General features: G+C 39.7%; 1 protein-coding gene across 3 annotated transcripts in view; it reads right to left on the bottom strand.

The window, feature by feature from the left end:
- Positions 1 to 21,844, bottom strand: part of SRGAP1 (SLIT-ROBO Rho GTPase activating protein 1) — a 279,039-nt gene that overhangs the window by 46,377 nt on the left and 210,818 nt on the right. The window contains exons 9-14 of one of the 3 annotated variants that reach the window (XM_027106895.1): positions 17,258 to 17,455; positions 16,732 to 16,816; positions 9,790 to 9,817; positions 5,446 to 5,479; positions 2,380 to 2,440; positions 2,150 to 2,227 (exon numbers count right to left, since the gene is read on the bottom strand). In XM_027106895.1, the coding sequence (XP_026962696.1) occupies positions 2,150 to 2,227; positions 2,380 to 2,440; positions 5,446 to 5,479; positions 9,790 to 9,817; positions 16,732 to 16,816; positions 17,258 to 17,455 (484 nt within the window). Of the gene's footprint in view, positions 1 to 2,149; positions 2,228 to 2,379; positions 2,441 to 5,445; positions 5,480 to 5,985; positions 6,089 to 9,789; positions 9,818 to 16,731; positions 16,817 to 17,257; positions 17,456 to 21,844 lie in introns of all 3 variants that reach the window. The other 2 variants (XM_027106894.1, XR_003432866.1) reach the window with 2 other exon arrangements.

The following is a 21,844-nucleotide window of genomic DNA, read 5'->3' as shown; positions in this document are numbered from 1 at the left end:
AGATATCCTACCCCATGATTAACCTAAAAATAGTTGGTTAAAATAAAGCTTTTTTTTTATCATATGCTACCAAATAATCCCTTACAAATTACCTAAATCTTAAAATAAAATATTGTGGGATTTATAATTGGACCCAACTTTTTTTTTTAAAGCTAAAATCTGTTATATTAGGTTGACATAAATTCAAATACTATATTCTGTGTTTCTTATTCTACTGGGGAAAAGAAACAATATAGGTCTGTCTGGCTACGCTATATGGATCAGCAAAATGTATCAGAAATACTACAGGACTCACCTAATTGTGAATACCGACAATTAAATAAATACTTCTCAAAGTGGCATGGTGGTGTTCACAGCAGACTTGAAAGCTGCTTTCAGCAGTGGGAGATTTTGAAATCAGAGAGAGGAATTTGAAAATGTACCTTAACAGTACCAAGGAATTTGCATAGAAAGTGGAAAATTTAAAAATATATCACAAACATGAAATTATATTATTCTTTATGCTAAGCACTTTAAAATGATCAGGTAACTGACCTGGCTTGTCCACCTCCCTGAGAATCAAACTGAAATAAAATCCTTAAGAAGTTCAACATGATGTGCAGCCTTAAATCAAACTCCGTCTTTTTATTCACAGGTCTGCTCTTCTAAAGTTCACAAAAATTGTACATTGAATTTTAAATTTTTTTTTTTTTTTTTTTTTGCCTGTTGGGGCAGCTTATTTTCAGGGACCTGTGGTTCCTTTTTCTCTGCTTCAAGGGTAGGAAATCATTGAACACGAATTCACCAAAATATTTTTTTTTGGCCCACTGTGAGAAAGCCTTACCCAAAGGGATCGCAAACAAACAACATACTAGGGGAATGTTCAAGGAAAAAGAATAAAGCATTTTTGCTTGCAGTGGCTGGCACAGGAACCTGAGGCTTTACTGCATTTCAATTTATCTTGAATATGGTCCATGTAAGAGACTTGGACACTTAGCCCTTGAGAGGGGAGGCTGCTCGGCTCTATGCACACTGTAAGAGGCTTTGGAAGAGGAAAAACAATCCGGCTCCAAGTTCACCTCTTTACCCAAGGTTTCAAACTGCCTCTGTGTCAAGCCTGGGTTAGGGCAAATGGGACCAAGAGGGGCTGCCTTGTCTCCAAGCCTTGATGCCCCTCCCTCTGCATCCTTGGCTTGACTTCCAAGCAGAGGCAGGAAGGTGCAGATGCATCCAGAAGCAGACACAATACAAATCATTATAACTGGAGAGCATTATTAGCTAAGACCCACTCCTAAAGAGTTAGGCATGGGCTTCCCAGGTGGCGCAGTGGTTGAGAGTCCGCCTGCCAATGCAGGGGACACGGGTTCGTGCCCCGGTCCGGGAAGATCCCACATGCCGCGGAGCGGCTGGGCCTGCGCACCATGGTCGCTGAGCCTGCGCGTCCGGAGCCTGTGCTCCGCTACGGGAGAGGCCACAACGGTGAGATGCCCGCGTAAAAAAAAAAAAAAAAAAAAAAAAAAGAGTTAGGCACTTTCATGGATTATACCCAATTCTCACACCAGTCCTGGGATTCTGCAGATGAGGAAACCGAGGCCAGAATAAGAGATGAGTCACTTGACCCAAATCACATGATTAGTGAATGCAAGAGTGTGATTTGATTCTAGGTCCGCTTGATGCTAAAGTGTACGGTTTTGCTAATCATAATGTGCAGGAGGACTTATTTAGCCAATTGGGAATAAGAGTAAGGCACCAACTAAGGTCACAGGGAAGGAGTCTGGGGATGGTAATAAGAGGAAGGAGAGTTCCTGACAAAGGAAACAGACATGAAGCTGGGATGAGTCACCTCAAACAGCTGCTATGCAGGCCCAGGGCTGTTCTTGCCACTCTTCTAGAACCTTTCATGAGCCACCTTTGACAACGTGCTGAGGATTATCAATGCCAGTCCTAAACCAGGACACAAAACTCATGTGCTCTTCTAGACTTGATAACAAGGTCTTATGATTTTGGCTTCATTTCTTAGCTATTCTAAATAGACTCTTAACTCAACATCCACAATGAAATAAATGCAGAGAAAGGTTGTGAAGATATACAGGATAAGTATGCCACTCCACTCTACAGAAAATGATGACTTTTTAACAAGGTTTGCTTATAGGTGCAGACATGCAAGTACCTCTCTCAAATGAATTTTTAATATCATTGACTTCCACCTGGGAACCAGACACTCTGAAAATCCCCTGATGCTGAAGACCTAAAGAGAACAGAAGGGAAAGAGCATGAAAGACCCATCATGTCCTCCAGGTCCCCCTTTTCCCAACAATTAAGTATTAAAGGGAAAGACATTTACTGAAATACTCCTAGTAATTATTGTTTAAAATAAGAATATTGCAGTTTAGGGCTTACCATAGAGATTGATGAACCGAATACAGCTTTCCACAATGAGGGGGATGATCTGTCCTGAGTCCTGGGCAAAGAGATGGAAACCAGTTGACCGCAAAGAAGAGGCACAAATCACACATAACAATAAAGCTCATAGTTTAACCCTAGTTAAAGACTGACTTTTACTCTTTTAGATGATCATCTCCAAACACACTCCCTCTAAAATATTCCACAAGGGCCAAATATCAAATTATATTTAACTGAAGGTATGTTTCAGTTCTGGGGCAAACCAAATGAAATACATTGAAGGCAATCATGTTTCAACTTACTCTGCTGTGCCTAAGGATGTCAAGCGAATTCATCTTTGCTACCGTATGTAGGCTTACATATAGAAATGAATATATAAATCACTCAGTTTTTAAAAGGTTATTTATACAAGTAATTGATCTAATGGACCTGAAAAGAACTCTGTGTATTTTAAGCACAGCACCTTAGGACTGACTGACTGTACTAGTCACCAAACACAACCATTCAGCCATCTCAGGATCTTCTCTGTGGCATCCCTGAGAGTCCACCATCTAGAGGATGACAGTTATAGAAGGGCTTACGTGTTTCCAGATCATAACATGAGAATTGCTTTAGAGCTGCTCATAACGTGTCATGTATTTATTTAGTTGGCATCAGAACTTACTGATCCTTAGAGATTTTTCACTGTTATTTTTTCATGTTTTAAGGATGGAGGAAAAAATGGCACCAACGCACACCCCATTAGATTTCGTTTTCTTGGAAGGACCATCTCTTAGCCTTCTTTCTCCACATCTCATAACATAGTCAGTGCACTCTACTGAGCAAATGTGAATTCTGGAAATGTATTAAGACATGTACAGGATGACAAATGAAATGAAGGAGCTGCTTAGGTCACAGTTAAATATGTATCAATGCCATGCACTCCATGTAGTTAAAAAAGGTTACTGACTATGGAGTTATTTTTCATGTTCTTTTCAGGCTCTGCTCTTTCAGGAATTAGAGCTTTAAGGTTAACATGGAGGTTCAAAATGATTAGCTGAAATCAGGCACTAATTCATGAGGAATTTTATTCTGCAACACAAGAAGAATTTGGTTGTCTCAATCTATTAGAACAATTCAGAATCCACTAACCTTTCCAATTAATCAACAGGGCAAAGAGTGGGAATAATGCAGTCCAGCAATCTAACTTTTTACCATTCCTAGAATGGGTAATATACTTCTTGAGGAATGGTTTCATTTTCGGTTTTAAGACAATCTCATCAGTGTATAAACCAGTTAATGGTTCAATTACTTCTGGAGACTTCATTAAGTTTCTCTAATTAGTCAATTTGTTTCAGGAATGTAAACTTTATTAATTGTGGACCAGTTGGCTCAAGGATAGCCATATAATTATATCAAAACTTACTAAATATGAGAGGGGATTTTTCTTTAGGATACAACCTTTTTTTATGTGAACAATTCCTATAAAACTGTAATCTAAAAGAGCAACAAATATTTAAATGTAAATGATAAAAGAATATTAGTTTGCAACAGCTGAACTTAGGATTAAAACAAAAAGAAAAACCAAGATTAAAAGGTTATTAAAAGGAAAATGTTTGCATTCAGAAAGTTCTAAATAAAAATGTGTTAGGTTTGTGTATTATTTTAAAAATATTTTCATCTTCACATTTGCTTAGGCAACTGCTAATCTTTCAGCTATCATCACTATTTCATTCAGATATCATGAATTTTGGAGTCAAAAAGTAATGAATGTGCATGTTTTAATTTAATTTCATGGATGCCAGATGCTTTGGTAGAAAATATTTTACAAGAAGTGAAGCAATGGGCTGTGCTCCATCAACCATTCAAACGAATCCCTTTGTGTCTCAGTTTCCCCATGGGAAACAGGAAAAGTGGTGTTTTTCTCGCAGTGATACTGTGGGGACCTCAACTGACTGAGCACTTTTCAGTGTAGGGATCCCTGTATCCACTGTTTCACTGCTAGGACCAAAGATTCTTTAATATGGCATCTGGGACAAAGAGGAGCTCACATAAGTGAATTTTTCCACGATAAGTGGTTTACTCCCACTTTCGTGCCTAAATTTGGTTTCCTTTAACTGTTCTTAATGAAAAATCTTTTAAAAATATAATATGTGCTTTCCTATGACCTTAAGCAGTCATTCTTGTACTGTGCTATCAAATATAATGGAATCACACATCTGCTTCTTTGAGCTTTTCTATATTCTCCTTCTCTGCCAGGCAGTTGCATAGCCCAGTGCTTTCATTTTATCATTCCCTTCTCTCCATCTAGTGTGCCCCCGCTTGTGAGCCCTGGGCTGGGAAACCAGATAATCAAATTTGACAATAATTTCATATTAAATTAGAGCCAATAAGGCTCTTCTGGGTTTAAGGCTAATGGCATTGGATTCGTGATTGCTCTGCAGGTTGTCCGGTGACTTTTCACTCAATTCCAGGGTTAGGGCTCAGTTTTAAGGTTGCCAGATGCTTTTAATCTCTGGATGTATGCATGTGTCTCTCTGTCTGCGTGCATGCGCACACACACATACATTTTTTAACGATTAGTGTACATATCCAATAAAAGATCTGTCTTTAAAGAAAGCAAGACAGCTGTAACATATTGTTAAGGGAGGTTATCAATGATGTGGTTTCCTGTATAAATTTAGTCTTCAGAAACACTGCGTCCCATGTCATAAAATGTTAGCTATGAAAGAGTAAGTTCTTCTCTTTTTTGTATAATTTACATGAGGGTCCAAAATCCAGTATTAAATGTACATTTGGTATTTAACATTGACTCTCCTTAATAAAAGCCCCTGACCCAAATTTAGTATGTTTGCCAAATACATAATGTAAAACTTAAGAGTTTATCCAACTCTTCTTAAATCAGGTCTGAGTTCTATGATTCTTTTCTAAGTAAAGCTATTTATAAACCTGTCTAATTTCCAATTGCAAACACTTTTCTTTTAAAGACCTTAAAAAATCTAATTAAAGCCAAGCATGACTGTGATTTGAAAATGATATCAAGAGCGAAAGAGGCTGTGCCCTCGCTTCCCTCGAGCACTATACCTGATGTCTCGCGTGTGAATTCCTTCGTCCTCGGCTAGAAGCGTTATCAGAAATACAGGATGAAAAAGACAGAGTAAACATAGCAGAGATCCAGATACAGACCACAGGGTCCTACAATTTATCCAATATAATGAATTCCTCAAGTCATGGGAAATCGAAACTCGTGCTCCAGAGCTAGCTTAGCGATGGACTTCAGATATATTTTGTGCCACCTCATTTGCATGAGTAGAAACAAAACATTTTATCAGGTAGCTCTTTTCCTTTTTGTACAAATTATGGCTTTTTTTTTTTTTTTTTAAAGAAAGAGGGCTTTCTCTTTTGCCAGTATAATAATACCCACATTTATTCCCTCTTCTGAAGGCACTCAAACCAAATATTCTTTCCTCTCTCTGACTTCAGGAAATATTATATTGATTTTCTGGGAAAGCAAAGAGCCCCAGGACAGACTTGGACATAATGACCTGCCTCCTTTTATGAGAGGCTGAGACCATTATAGTAAGAAGCGTGGAGATCAGCCACCCAGATGGCTGGTGCCAGTACCTTGATGAATGTTTCCAAATCCCCATTAAACAACTTAGCATTATACTGTGAGCGGGGTCTGGACTTCCTGTGTTTCTGGGGCTTAGGGGGAACATTTGGAGGCCTAAGAGAGGGAATATAATTACTGAGCATGGCAGAAATCAAACAATAAATGAAACACCCATAGGTCACATCAAAATTACAAAACACAGGAATTCTTGTGTTCCTTCCCCACCCCTACCCACAGAGGAAAACAGTCCTCCCCTTTCCCATTTATTTACTTTTAGTTATATATCAAAACCCATACCAGCTATTCAATCAGACTATTCTTTTCTTGTAGTTGTAGTTGACATTTGTTTGCTAGTTTGTTTTAAAGCGGAATTATCACCAACAAATGGAATTAACTGTGAGCTATTTGGCCAAGAGTTACGAACCGAGGTTTGTGTTATTCGGCTTACAAGTGACACAGAAGACAACAGGTCATAAAAATTAGGACTCTGATAGATCCCAGTAGAGAAATTAAATATAATATTTTTAGTTACAACATAATTCTTCAATGCAAATAACATGACATCTGTTTGCTATCCCTCAGGTAATTAATGGGATTTTATTTTATGCAAAAGTAGCTATTAATGGGTCACAAGTGAAAAACAGAGTTTTGTTTCAGTGCTATTTCTGGGGGGCAGTGGGTCCAGGCTCACACGAATTGTTATTTCTTTAAAACAGACTAGCTCATCACCTATTTGTAGAGCATTAAGATGCACCCATTGATTATTTTCTGGACTCTCTCCATCTCCAGTCTGCTTGCTTTGATGGATAAGTCAGTCTCTCCGGCATATGGACATCCAGGGTACCAAGTACCATATTTAGAAGCCCTGCATCATCTTGCTCTGTAACTGGAGAGAGGGAACCTCTTCTGCCCTCTCCCTCTACGGCAAAGAGGGCCAGGATTACGTGACTCAACTTCAACAACTGTGCTGCAAGGAATACATGCAAGAAGAATCCCCAAACTTCTCTCTGGACATTCCAATCTAAACTCCTTCCTAAAAGGGAAGGCTGGTTTGAGGATGTACACCACACTTGGAAATCGGGTAAAGCCCTTTATTAAGCTGCAAACTCTCCAGGAAGACTTGCCTTTTCAGTTCATTAAAGGTCTGAAAGACCAGTTTAGAAACAAAAGCCCAAGAGTTTATGTAGAAGCCTGGCTAGCTTCCTAAGGTATTATCATAGCAGTCAAGAGAGGTAGGGGAACAAACTTGCTGATAACCGCCTTCCATAGCCAAATTCTAAGGCTCTCCCCACAGCTGGGCTCCTATGACTAATGGGGTATAAGGCAAGCAACACCTGAAGCTCCACGGCGCTTGAGAGGTTAAAAGGAGCCCTTGCAAGTGTCTAGAAGCAAACATGTCACCAAGCAAGTCACAGTCTGCCACTGCTGAAGTTTCTGAAATCTTGTTTATACACTGAACAAGATTTGCACTGAATTCTATGCCATTCACCGAGGAAAGGATCTGGTAGGTATAAACAAACAAAACAACTGCCCACCAAGGAATTTAACCGTATGTGCTTGATTTCATCCACTCTTTTCATTACTTTAGAAGTATTTTAAAATATAGACTTTATTTTTACTCAGATATGGTGAGGCAACAGATCAGAAGACAACTGTTATTGGGAAGACGGTTTGTTACTCACAGTTCCCAAGAGTTGGGGGCATGCTACTACACGGGGGAGGGGGGCACACGCAGAAGCACCAAGGTCGCTCAGGAGGAAGGAAAAATGAGGGAAAATGTGAGCCTTTGTTGCGGTTCCCACGGGAAGGAACAGGCAAGGCAGGGTAAGCGGGTTTAGGATTGGCTAGTCCTTGAATAATTTTGGTGGGCCCTGGGGGCACGGGAGCTGTCCCTATTTGGTACCTGGCCTTTGGGTGACTGGGGAAGAGGAATGGTGGCCCTGAGGTGAAGACTTGATAAAGGAGGTGGCTGAGAGTCTGGGCTGTGGACTGGTTGTTTTATACACAAAAGGCACACTTGTAAGCAAGCCCTTTACTATCTCTAGGAATTGACTGACTCTCAGAGGGGCAGTCCCTCCAGGATCAGTAAGGCCCCAAGATACCAAAGCATCAAATACAGAAACTAGAAAGTGTGGTTATTACAACAAGGTCCAAAGAACTTCACATTTAATGCTATCTGGAGCAGTTGATGAAGCTAAGGGAATAGGAACACAGGCTCATTTTGTTTGGTTACTGGTTAGTGGGGACAAGCAAATGTTGTAGCTAGAGCCAAAGAAGCCCCCAGTGGCACTGGATAATTATTCCTGCATCACTGAGAGATGCAGAGAAACTCCTGGCTGGGGCTAACGCAGAGATGTCTTTTGAGTCTTCTCCCCAAAGCCTGAAAATTGCCTCTCTTGACACATCAAAAGTATGAGACAAATATGAAGCTACTAAAGCTGTGAGAGGGATCTGAGGTTAAAATAAACTGCCTGAGTGCTTATCAAGGTACTTTGCACGGCAGAGTTGGCTCGGCAGGCAGACTGGTGCACGGATGGACCTGGCTCTGCCACGTACACATCAGGTGAACAGATTCTACGTTCATTCAACGTTCGAATTGTATGACTCCTTCTGGTTGCGTGCCTGCCACACAACTTCCAGATAATCTGGCTTTCTAGGTAGAATGCCCATGTGGATGAGAGGAAATACCAGTCAGGGTGATGTGAATATCAAGTCTGTTGGGCAAGTACAGCTCTCATTGCAAATATATATTTGCACTCCTTCCTTTAAAAAAACTTTTAAAAAAGTGCCTTATGTTAATTATAATTTAGAAACAGGTAAAATAGTTGATAATGCAAAGGGACACTATATGTGAAAAAAACCACATATTACTATGCAGGAGTAATATGCCTCTTTGTCACTGACACAGGGAAGAAAAACCTCAGTATTTTCATAAAGTTTAGACAAGTCAGTAGCTGTATCTTTCTAGTTGGTTCACCGAGAAGTAAGAGGGGTTTCCTTTTGAATAAACTGCCTAGCAGGAACATTGCAGAACCTTAAAATCAACTTGCCAACTACTGCAACAGACACACCAGTGTTCTAAATGCCTCCTACCTCAAAGAGAACTCAACTTTAAAAGTGTGAATTCTTGCTATGTCAATTAGAATAATTTCTGGCTGTTGTACAAATGTTGACAGAGAAAAATAAAACTTGCCACAAACTTTCCCCATCCCAAATCAGAACCTGCTTCCAAAAAGGCTTTTCCTTCTCAGCAGTAGCATCAAAGTCCTTCTAAGAATTTTAAAAAAGGGGAGAAAAAGGAGGAAAAAAAGAAAGAAAGTGCAATATGATACTAGGCATTAAAAGTTAAATTTTTAAAGTAAACCAAACAGGGGCAGAGCTAAAATCCTAAGAGTATTCAACATAGCTCTAGTTTTTATACACCATACAGGAGCAAGAAGTAACTAACACAGTAGATATTTGCATAATATTGCTTGCTAATTAAATTATCAAATCAAAAATCCTATCAGACTCTTTCTAGAAACTTAAAGTGTTTTGGATTAGATAAATCAAACCCATTCAATTTATGTCTTTTTTTTTTAAACTGAGTCTGCTCATTAAAGAGCTTTACAATTCCACTGGGAAACCCTCAGATCTTCCAGAGCAAATCTGGTTTTGTGAGAACCCCCAACACTTCATGTTACTGTTTTGTCAAGCCCAAACTATCTTCCATGTTCATTAACAAAATATCTTCATTCTTGCAGCATTTAAATGGTTGCTTGTTAAAAGAGATAAGAGAGTGAGATGCAATGAGTTATGATAAAATATTTTCCTACCTTGTAGTCATATATTCAGCTCTATGACCTGCAGAAAAAAAAAATTAAAATAAGTCAACTGAGTGGCATCCGTGCAATGCATTGGGCAATCTTTTGTATCATCTGTCCCTTGATTTATGATGCTGAGTTTATAATAACTTACACATTTTATGGTGAGGAGCATGAAGACAGTATATAAAGATAGATAAAATATTCAAAGTAAATATTTCATAAAATCTATACATAAAATTTAATAAATTCTATAGATTAGAGAAACGTATTTCACTTGGCAATATGGGGCAGGGAGTTTTAATTAATTAATTAATTTATTTTTTGCGGTACGCGGGCCTCTCACTGTTGTGGTCTCTCCCGTTGCGGAGCACAGGCTCCGGACGCGCAGGCTCAGCGGCCATGGCTCACGGGCCCAGCCGCTCCACGGCACGTGGGATCTTCCCAGACCGGGGCACGAACCCGTGTCCCCTGCATCGGCAGGCGGACTCTCAACCACTGTGCCACCAGGGAAGCCCGGGGAGTTTTATTTTTTATTAAATAAAGAAATAGCTGCGTAATCTTTTTTTTTTTTTTTTTTTTTAGTTTTTTGGCCGTGCCATGTGGTATGTGGGATCTTAGTTCCATGACCAGGGATTGAACCTGAGCCCCCTGCAGAGGAAGCTCAGAGTCTTAACCACTGGACCACCAGGGAAGCTCCTGCTTGATCTTAACTGTAAGTTCAAAGATGAAATACAAATAAAACACATCCAAGATTTGAATGTTAGTTATTCCCCGCCTTGACTGATACTTGTGAGAGAGAAGCAGGGGGTCACGTAGGGTTAGGAGAACTCAATTTCCTTTTCCTTTAGATTAAATTGGTGTTTATAATATGAAATCAGGGAGAGAAGTTGCATTTTATAGTCGGAAATGACATTTGCAGATATTAAAGTACAAGGACATTAAACTATGCTACATTCCACCAACTTGTAAGCTAAAAGCCTTTCACAGAATTCTCTGTCACTTAAAACACGAGTTCTTACACATTCAGGCTTCTTGATTTGTTTTAAATAACAGCTCTGTATTTTTGTGGTGCTCCTACAAACTGAGGTAATTTCAAGTTTGAATATGTCTATGGGTTGCTGTCTGTTCTCTCTTATATTTAGGGCAGTGGGAAGGGGTGTGGGAGAGTTAAACCATTCAACTTGTTTATTTGCAAAATGATGATACGGTCCTGAAACAGCCTGAAAATACAGCTGGCAGAGAAGGGTCATGTTGCAGCACAAACAGGTGAGACCAGCCCATAGTAGCACGATGCGGTGATTCAGGCTTGTAGGGCAAGGCCAATGTAACAATCCGTAGAGAGAGCTGCCTGGTTGGGAATGGTGAATGAACACTGCCAGGCTGCAACGAGTCTTTTACTCTATCATCTGCTTTTGAATAACAAGTGACATAAGGTATTTTGCTAATACCCATTTACTAAACAAGGGGCACCAGTTCATATCAGAGAATACCTTTCTCAAACAGATCCAGGCTACAGTTAAGTCTTGGTAGAATCTGTCCTTGGCCATGACTTGGGGTTGGGGTCGGGGGAAAGGAGAAAAATCTGATTTTTCCTCCATTACCCAGTTCTACCTATCATTTAACTGGAAGTCCCTTCCTTCTGCTGGCCTTCTGCTATTTTGGGGAACAAGAAAAAAGAGACGGTGGACACAGAACTCCAGAAGAATTTATAGCTATTTCTAAGTGGGAGAGGTCTATCAGAAAGCGGAGAGAGCAGACGGTGAGCTGAGTGTGATGTCTTCCAGGATAGCCTTCAGCAGGAAGCTGGCTATACAGGGTTAAAGCACAAGGAGAAGACAGTGCTGGAGATTAAGGTTTAAAGAGTTACCACCCTTTAGGTTGTGCTGGGGCCATGGGAGCTAGCTGAGATCACCCAGTGGGTCAGTAGAATGAACAAAGGATGGAAGGCAGAGGAAATAGCTGGCTTGTGCTGTATTATATTCTGCCATTCTGCATACTTTATTACAACATAAAAGTATGACATAAACTATATATGTATCAATAACAACAATAAAAACAGCAATGTCTAATATTTATTAGACACTGTTCTAAGCACTTTCTCTATAGTAACTCACAATTTTCACAACTTTATGAAGTAGGTACTATTACTATTTTTATTTTACAGAAGAGACTGAGCATAGAGAAGGCAAGTGACTTGCCCAAGGTCACATGGTCAGTATGTGGTGGGTCTGGCACTAAGGCTCAGGTTTGTTTTAATTCTAGATCTGAGTTCCCAAGTGATACTGGGCGGGCCAAAAAGTGCGTTCTGTTTTAAGTGAAAATAAAAGACATTTTTCATTTTGCCAAGAATTTTATTGCACAATGTAGTCACTAACCGAATGAACTTTTTGGCCAATCCAATATATTGTAAAATGTTAAGTCTTTCGTTTTCCCCAGCAAATACTCTGAAAGATGCTAGAAGACAGGTAGAGACTATGGCTTACATTATCTGTCCACCTCATATGGCTAAAGCCAAATACAAAATACTGAAGATTTAATAAATTAAGTAAATTATTAAACAAATCTAATATCTATCAAATTAAAGAGAATCACAAAGGTTAATAACTTTCAAGTGATTCAATGATAAAGATGTTAATTCCTTAGAAATGAAATGCTTTATAATGTTTAAGTTTTGCTATTTTGTTAAAATATCCCAACTGAATATTCACTAGAGTTAGAAAATGATTATGTAAAATGGCTTAAAATCATTTTGCTCCATCCATCCATGGTTAGTAGTATTTGATAAAAAATTAAAAACCTATAAAAGATACATTTTGATCAATGAGTCAAGAGCAAGCTTTGCAAGAACTATCATTCACAGTATAACTGCCACCACCGCATCCATCGTTTTTTTCTGCTAATAGTACTGAGTGTGTCTTAACTGGTGAATGAGGTTTTCTTTTCAATCAGTATCATCATTAATAGATCAATAACACGCAAGCTTAGAAGAATCTGTTTCCCAGAGAAATGTGAACGCTTCCAGTGGTCTGAGGATTAAATTTCAATCACTTTCTTTGGAAGGCTACTTAATTATTAAGAACAACAGAGAACTCCTCCTCCCACCCCAATGCAAGCCATTTGGAAGAAAAGAATGACCCATGACCCAGAATTATCTTGTTCTTGGTACAAGCACCTACTTTGACTACTTTTAAAATTTTACTTGAGAATTAGGAAGAGAATTAGTTTTCATGCCCAAATGTGTTTTATGTCCACAGAGTAAAAGGAAAAACCGAAATATTAATTTGGTTGCAATCTGAGTCCCCAAACTAGATAAAATATTTAAAATGTGCACAGCTCAGACTGAATGGAGGTACCCTAGATTTTGTCCCTAACGAATGATGGATACGGACTCCCGGTGTTACTTTCCAGCCCTTTTTCTTCCTTAAAAATACCAACTACCTGCAGTGCTTTTCTAAAAAACATAATTATTCACAATCAGCTTCTCTTTTGAAAGTATATTTGTACTCTTACCCAAAGACAGACAAAGGATTAAGTGAGGATCATCTATTCAATTCCTTTGTCAGAAACCTTATGCCTGGGTCTAGAAACAATGTAACATGGAACTCAACTTCCAGTATTAGATTTTCTATGTTCAGCAAAAATTACACTGATATTTACACCCCCTTAACTCCAAATGCTGCACTCAAAGAAGCCAATGTGAACACTAAGGCTCATTACTAAAATAGAAAAGAAAAAAAATTTCAGTGCCTCAGTTTATATAGCTCATTTACCGTGTTCGACTGAACATCTCCAATTTAAAAACAAAGACATCACAAAATGATATAATGGTGCTGCTGAAGGATGATGAAGATGATGAGGACGATATTGGTCTTAACAACGCATGATGTGTTTCCTTCTATTTCGGATGTTTTCAAAGATGTGGAATTCTGAATTTTGACAGTGCCACTTTAACAGCCCAATCTAGTCGCTTTGCAGTGCTGTAAATCAAAGGACTTACTGGGCCACTGGTAGCCTGCCAAAAGTGAGCAAGACAGGCCAAACACGTGTCCGCAGTTACAGTTTCAGCTGTGTATGATCAACTGCTAAATCCCTGAGTTAGGCTCTGTTTCTTTTACTATGAAGGCAGTTTTTGTAGCAATGAGCCTAGTATAACTCGGAGCTGTGATTTCTACATAAAAAGTCAGGACTGTCCCCAAACACATTGTTTAATACTGTGCTACTAACCTTAGTTGGCCAAACCCAGAGTCGGATCCCTTCTTAAGGGCTCACCATTGGATAATCTCACTGTGGTACAGGCGCCATGAACTTGCCTGGTCTCCTTTGGTGTAAGCCTATTAATGTGAACAGGGCTTGCATGGAAAGTCAAAGGGCTCACAATGGCCGAGCTAAAAGGTGGGGCACGGCCCCCATGCTCTGCGTGTCTCTGGGCAAAGCCGCCAGCAACGAGCCCATGCAGCACAACTGTGTGCTGCCAAGCCTGCACGGGGGGCAGGGCTGGGGAGCAGAGAGGTCTGCAGCCAGGGGGTCTGCCGGCACTGGGTGAGAACCATCCAGTTTCTTGCGCAGAATAAACCCAGTCCAGCGAACGCCTGGTACACGTGAACAAGCTTGTGTCGCTAGGACACCGGAAACCATTGAAAGTAATTACAAGATGAAGACATCCTGGCATGGAACTCACAAGGTACGATACAGCTTTACACAGTTCAGCAGCTGAAGACGGAATCTGGCGTACGGATTCAGTGAACTGGCTGAAATAGAGCCCTAGCCAAAATGGCATGTAAAATAATATCAACCGGTGGGGCTTTCTCTCCAGAAGACATAAGGGAATCTACATAGAATGAGGACCACAAAAGTTTCAGAATGGGATCCCAAGAGTATTAACACGTGTCTACATGCAGTGCCAAGAATGAATTCACCCACTACTAAATTCCCTCCAACTCACAATTTCTTAAATGGTGTCTCCAGTCCTGTAGGGAAGGACTTTGTGCCTATTAAGTATTCATCTGCACTGAAGATTATTTATGCTTTGGGACTGGCAATAGACCTTAGGGCATCACTGCAATATCAGGCATTTGTGAAAAGTGGAAAAAAGAAAAAAAGACTTTACATGATATCATGAGGAGAACAAAGAAAAAAGAGGACATAATTGCTGAGGTAAGTCAACTATTCAAAGAAAAAAAGGGCTTTTTTTTTTAAGGTTCAAACTTCTGTTACAGAAGAACTGAAAGATTAGTACAGGGAACATTCCTACGCCCTTCACTTAGATTTCCCAACGGTTAACATTTTGCCATAATGGCTTTATTTCCTTCTCTCTCCCTCTCTTATATATATCTTTTCTCCTGAACCATTTGAAAGTAAGCTGCAGACATTATGACACTCAGCAAGCATTCCTTAAGAATAAGAATGTTCTCCTTCATAACCATAATACCATTATCATATCTAGGAAAGTTAAAAATTCATTAAATAATAGCATATAATATGCAGTCTATATTTAAATTTCCCCAGTTGTCCCTAAAACGCCTTTTATAACTTTTGCTTTTTTTTTTTTTTGGTACGCGGGCCTCTCACTGTTGTGGCCTCTCCCGTTGCGGAGCACAGGCTGCGGACGCTCAGGCTCAGCGGCTATGGCTCACGGGCCCAGCTGCTCCGCGGCACGTGGGATCTTCCTGGACCGGGGCACGAACCCGTGTCCCCTGCGTCGGCAGGCGGACTCTCAACCACTGCGCCACCAGGGAAGCCCAACTTTGCTTTTTGATTCACAGTCTAATGAAGGTTCACATATTGTATTTGGTTATTTTATTTTTAAAGACAGTTCTTAGCCCTTTAAATGTTATTTGTTTTTTTTCTAAGTGAAATTGGCCTTTTATCTTAGAGTCTGTCCTCCTAACTGCAATACACGGAGTTTCAGGTTATGATGATCTTTCTCCATGTGGACATTCCCAGAGGATAATGGTTGCTTAGAGGAAACCAGGAGATAAGGTGATGGAAACCCTGCTTTATGGCTAAGGAAGGTTCTAAAATGGTAGGAGGCAAGAGTTTAGGTCAAGGGAGCAAACTCTTTTTGGCCCAAGTTATTTACACAACTCAGTCCCCTGATTTCCCTCTCCCATCTGTATTCTCTTTCATTTTTTATAACTTCCAGCAAGATCTAGTGTGAATAAAAGATAATTAAATGTATTACAGATTATGAGGTACTTAGGACAGAAACTTCATTTGTGTTTTTTTTTCCCTTTTAAATTTCATGAAGATGAAAAGGGAAGCAATAACATCTACACTGTACCCTTTACTTTAATCCTTTTTTTTCTCCTCAGTTTTCCCATCTGTAAAAATGGGGAAATTAATAGTGCCCAGTTATATATATACAGCTCAGAACAATGCCTGGCACAGACAGGGCCTTGTGTTAGTGGTAGCTACTGTTGTTTTTGGCACCATTAGATACAGCAATATGCTTAATAGAATTCGTTTGCTTCTCAAGTAAAACCAATGCCTACTGAAAGAAAAGAAAATCACCCAAACTGGTTTAACTGGTTTCTAGAGTCCAAACAGGCATTAGATGGGACAACGAATACTAGTCCATTTAAACAAAAGGGGTGGGGCTGGAAGGGTGGGGAAGTCCAAGAAGGAAAGGAAGAAGTGACTGGGGGGCGTGGGGTCAGCAGGTAGGAACAGGTGCAGCTCCTTCTGACTTCTCTCTTCCTAGGAGCACTGTGCTCTGAAGACCCTTCCTCTGGAGCTCTGTGTTGGCTAGATTTCCCTGTTCTGCTTAGCATCAAGCTCATAAAGAAAACAGTTCCAGGGAGAACTTGATTCTTACACAGATAAAGCCACATCTCAACATACAGTGTTCTCTGCTTCTTCCAGCACAAATTCACAGTTCACACTCTTTATGGAATACATACATGACACAACATATAATCCAGGTCATCTCCCCAACTATGTCAGATAACTGACCTTCTCCAAGGGTCCTCTGCAACAAGTCATGCTTGGCTTGAAGTTTTGTGATGAGATTACTACCCTCCAAATATTCTCTGAGTTTCTGCAAAAGCAAAGATGTTTTTAACTTTTAAAAAAAGTATTCAGTGTCCAGGAACTTCCCATAGGATATCTAAAATCCAGCCACTTTTGTCTTTTAGATCATAGAACCTTGCTAAGCAAAGTGTTTTGGCATCAGCCTATTAGAGATATGGGCTCTCAGGTGCCTCCCTCCCCAGACCTACTGGAATCAGAACCTGCATTTTTAGAAGCTCTCCTGGTGACATGTATGTTCATTAAATAATCTAAAAGTTCTGTTTCAGAGCGGTCCTCTTTAAATTTGTCTGCATATCAGTACTATCTCCGAAACCCTATCCCAGACCTAGTGAATTGGAAACTCTGATCTTAGTAAAGAACCCCAGGTGATTCTGATGCAACTCCAGAAACAGTACTTGGGGCCCCCAGATCTGAGCCCCAAGAGTGGCTGGGGAAGCAGCAGGCATACCATGAAGTAGAACTGCTCGGTCTCCTGCTGGTTGGCTCTTCTCTTGGCAATACTGGGCTTACTCAGGTAGGTTTCAGAGACAGTAGACTTCACAGACTCTGTGGAACGACTGTGCTGGAAGCATTCAGAAACATCGTAGTCCTCGATGGTGACCATATCTTGTATCGTCTGCAAGGTGGCCTCAGTTGTTTTCTTAACCTGGGAATAGGAGCACATTTCTCAGGTTAGTACCTTATTTCGTGAATCCCACAAACAGTGAGAAACTGCTCTGTCAGGTACAGATGGGGGCACAGGCCCTGCCCCCACCAAAGTTCAGAGTCTATTGGGGAGAGAGACAGGTAAACAATACCCCATGTCACCAATATAAGGAGAGGCTTTATTCAAAATTATCCTGAGGAGGATATCACTTTATAATTGAGTTCCTGTAAATCACATGTATCACTGAGTACTCTCTCAATTACATTTTCTGTTTTTGTTTTTTTTTTTTGTGGTACGCGGGCCTCTCACTGCCGTGGCCTCTCCCGTTGCGGAGCACAAGCTCCGGATGCGCAGGCTCAGCGGCCATGGCTCACAGGCCCAGCTGCTCCGCGGCATGTGGGATCCTCCTGGACCGGGACACGAACCCGTGTCCCCTGCATTGGCAGGCGGACTCTCAACCACTGCACCACCAGGGAAGCCCACACTATCTGTTTTAAAGGACCTTTTAAACTGAAGGGAAATTACATACAGAAAAATGTGCAAACCATAAGTGTACAGCTTTATGAATTATCACCAACTGAACACACTCATGTGACTACCACTCAGATCAAGAAATATAGCACATTATGAGTAGCCTGTGCTTCTCCCAGTCACCACACACACTTTCCTGCTCCCCAGAGGTAGCTACTATCCTGATTTCTAACCTCACATATTAGTTTTACCCTTTTAAAATACTTTATATAAATAAATGGATTCTTACAGCATATATTATTTTTGTTTTGTTTCTTTTGCTCAACTTTATGTAGTAAGATTTATTCATTTCTTGTGAGTACAGTATTTCACTGCTGAATATTCATTGTAAGAATACATCATAATTCATCCCTTTTACTGCTGATAGATGACTTATTTCTGGTTTTGGGCCACTATGAATAATACTGCCAGGAACACATTTTTGTTGGGCCACACATACTTGAGTAGAATTGCTGCTTATTGGGTATTCCAGATTGTTTTCTAAAATGATTGCTCTAATTTGTATTCCCACCAACACAGGAGCATTCCTATTACTCCACATCCACAACAATTGGTATTGTCAGTTTTAAAATTTTAAACCATTGGGAATTCCCTTGCGGTCCAGTGGTTAGGACTACATGATCTCATTGCCGAGGGCCCGGGTTTGATCCCTGGTTGGGGAACTAAGATCCTGCAAGCCGTGTGGCATGGCCAAAAAAGAAAAAAAAAAAAAAAATCACCTAAAAATTTAAACCACTGTGTTGGGTGTGTAGTGGTATCTCACTGTGGTTTTAATATGTATTTCTCTGATGGTTGAGATTGAGCACATTATCATATGTTCAAGGCAATTTAGATTTTCTCTCTTTGAAACGCTCTGTTAAACCTCTTGCTCAATCTTCTGTTGGGTGATGAGCCTTTCTCTTTACAGATTTGTAATACGTATATGAGTCTTTTGTTAGTTATATGTGTTGCAAATATCTTTCCCCACTCTGAGCTCTGGTTTTTTACTCTTTCTATAGTGTCTAGATGAACAGTCTCTAATTTTAATGTAATCAATTTACTTGCCTTTATAATCAGTGCCTTTTGTGTCCTATTTAAGGAATATTTTCCTATCTCATGGTCATAAAGATACTGTTCTATGTTATCTTCTAGGAGCTTTTAAATTTATCTTCCGCATTTATCTTCCACAATTAGGTTGTACTCCACCTTTGCTTATCAAAGTCTAATGTAAATCAATAGCTTTATCTTTTTCCCAGACAATGTACAGAGTTTAGAACACCTTAAAACCATTTACTTTTCCTGACTTATATGCTACTTTTGTAATGTTTTATAATAGGATGTATTATATATGTAAATATTTGTATACATTTAAATACAAGACATTATTATGATATAGTCAGTATTCATTTAGCTTTATCCATATATTTATTAAATTCTTTGATCTCTATACCTTATATTTTTAAGAACACCCTTTAGAAATTCTTTCTTTTAAAAATATAGTTGATTTACAACATTGTGTTAGTTTCAGGTGTACAATAAAGTGATTCAGTTTTATATATACACACACACACACACACACACAAATACATGTATACTTTTTCAGATTCTTTTCCATTATAGGTTATTTCAAGATATTGAATAGTTTCCTATGCTATACAGTAAATTCTTGTTGTTTATCTATTTTATATACAGTAGTGTGTATCTGTTAATCCCATACTCCTAATTTATTCCTCCCCTTCCCCTTTGGTAACTACATTTATTTTCTACATAGAAATTCTTTTTAGCATGAATCCTCTAGTGGCGAATTTTGCTTTTGTTGATTTAAAAATGTCTTTTATTTCACCTTCATTTATGAAAGATGTTTTTTCCTGGTTGGCGGTTATTTTCCTTCAGTACATTTAAAACATCACTGTACTTTCCTGTGGCTTCCATGTTCCTGTTGAATGAGAAGTTTACTATCAGTCTATCACACCTTGAATGAACCCTGCTTTCTTTCTCCAGCTGGTTTTAAAGTTTTCATTATAGTTTCACTATAATGAATCTAGGTAAGGATTTAAAAAATATATTCTGCCTGGAATATTTTTGGACTTCTTGAATTATGTGATACTTTTCTTAAGCTCTGATAAGATTTCAGCCATTATCTTTACAAATATTGTCTCTACTTTCTTTTCTATCAATATTTTCTGGGAGTTTAGTTAGTATGCTAAAAATCACTGCGTTCTCTGTATCTTACCTTTCTCTTCATATTTTCTATCCTTTTGTTTTTCCATGCTGCATTTTGATTACTTCCTTCAGATTTGTCTTCTATTTTGATAATTCACTCTTCAGCTGTGTCTAATCTGATGTTAAAACCATGCCTGATTTATTAATTTGGGTTACTGTATTTCTCAGCTCTAGAATTTCTGTGTGGTTCATTTTCAAATCTGTTATTTCACTGTTTATAGGTTATAAGAGTGCCCTGCTGAAATCTAAGCTTGACTTTTAACTTCTTGAACACAGTAAATAGCTCTTTTACAGTTTTTTTCTGGTAATCCCAATATTTAGTTCCTGTGGGTATATTTCTATTGTCTGTTATGTATTCTGGCTATCACTCATGTTGTCTTTTCTCCTTATGTACCTAGTTATCTTTGCTGGACAGTTTCTGTAGAGTTATTTGAGGTCTAGGGCGAGGTTATCATCCTGAGAGAATGTTTGTTTATTTTTCCAAGCCATTAGGGGCACTAATAGTTCAGAATCACCGGATTTTATTTCTGTTCAAAATATTTGATGCTCTTCCTTTTGGGAACATATGGCTCCGTATGTCATGGGTTTCAGGCTTGGCCATGTACCTTGTCCTGGATAATGAAATGTGTGAGAATCAGCTGAGTGACTCAGTCCACCACTACAGGAAGCAGAGATATGTTCGACTGTTTTTTTTGTTTTTGTTTTTTTTTTAAAACAACAAAATACTGTTTAGGGAAGAAACAATAACAATCAGTGCTAGTTTAGAGGCTTAAAGAGGTCATGTGATGGAGCAAATTTTAACAGGAGGCAAAAATTAAACAGATTTAGTCATTATTCCTGAGGATATGCAAATTGCAAAGGATAGACACTGGAAAAAAGCACATTAAAGGTGATTTTTAAAATAACATTATAAGTACTTTAAGAAAGTCATGATTATATATCTATAGGCTGAATGAAGAGACTCACTATCCTGTAGGTGACATCAGTAAGATGGTAGAATTAGAGGTCCCCTATTCATACACTCCCACAACAACAATTTGGCAGCCATCCATGGACAAAAGTGCATTTGTGGGGGCTTTGGGATCCAGATAGGAGCTGGTAAAACCTTGATGGAGCCCACAACTGCCAAGGACCCATTTGAGAAAGCTGGCCCATGCCCAGGTGGCAGGCTTGCCAACTTTGGCCCTGGCTACAGACCCAGAAATAGCCTGTCCGCTTGTAGACGCAGCTACAGTCCTGTTTGGCCTTGGGCCTGCCACCAGCACTATTTGCCAAGGGACCCGAGAGGAGTCACGCCCACCAATGTCCCAAGTAACAGGCCCGCTGACCTTAGTCCTAGATTTGGACCCTGTAGTAGCCCATGATGCAGTTCCAGTCCCTCTCAGCCCTGGTCTGGGAGCAGTGCTATTGCCCAGGGACATGCTGGGAGGCACACCTGTCATTGCTCCCAGAGGCAGACCTGCCGACCTTGGTCCAACTGCAGATCTTGAAGTGGTCCTGTAACCTGGCTCCAGATGAGCCCCGCTGCAGTCCAGGGGGCAGTTCTGCTTGACCAGAAACCAGGCTGAAGACACATCTATCTGTGCCCTGGGGGCAGGCCCGCCAACCTCGGTCCAACTGTGGATAATGAAGTGGCCCTGTAACTTGGCTCTAATA

Source organism: Aethalodelphis obliquidens, unplaced genomic scaffold, assembly GCF_003676395.1.
Source record: "Aethalodelphis obliquidens isolate GAN/ISIS:26980383/991018 unplaced genomic scaffold, ASM367639v1 scaffold8, whole genome shotgun sequence".
NCBI lineage: Eukaryota > Metazoa > Chordata > Mammalia > Artiodactyla > Delphinidae > Aethalodelphis > Aethalodelphis obliquidens.
Note: the sequence above shows the minus strand (reverse complement) of the source record. Positions and strands in the feature narration are given on the sequence as shown.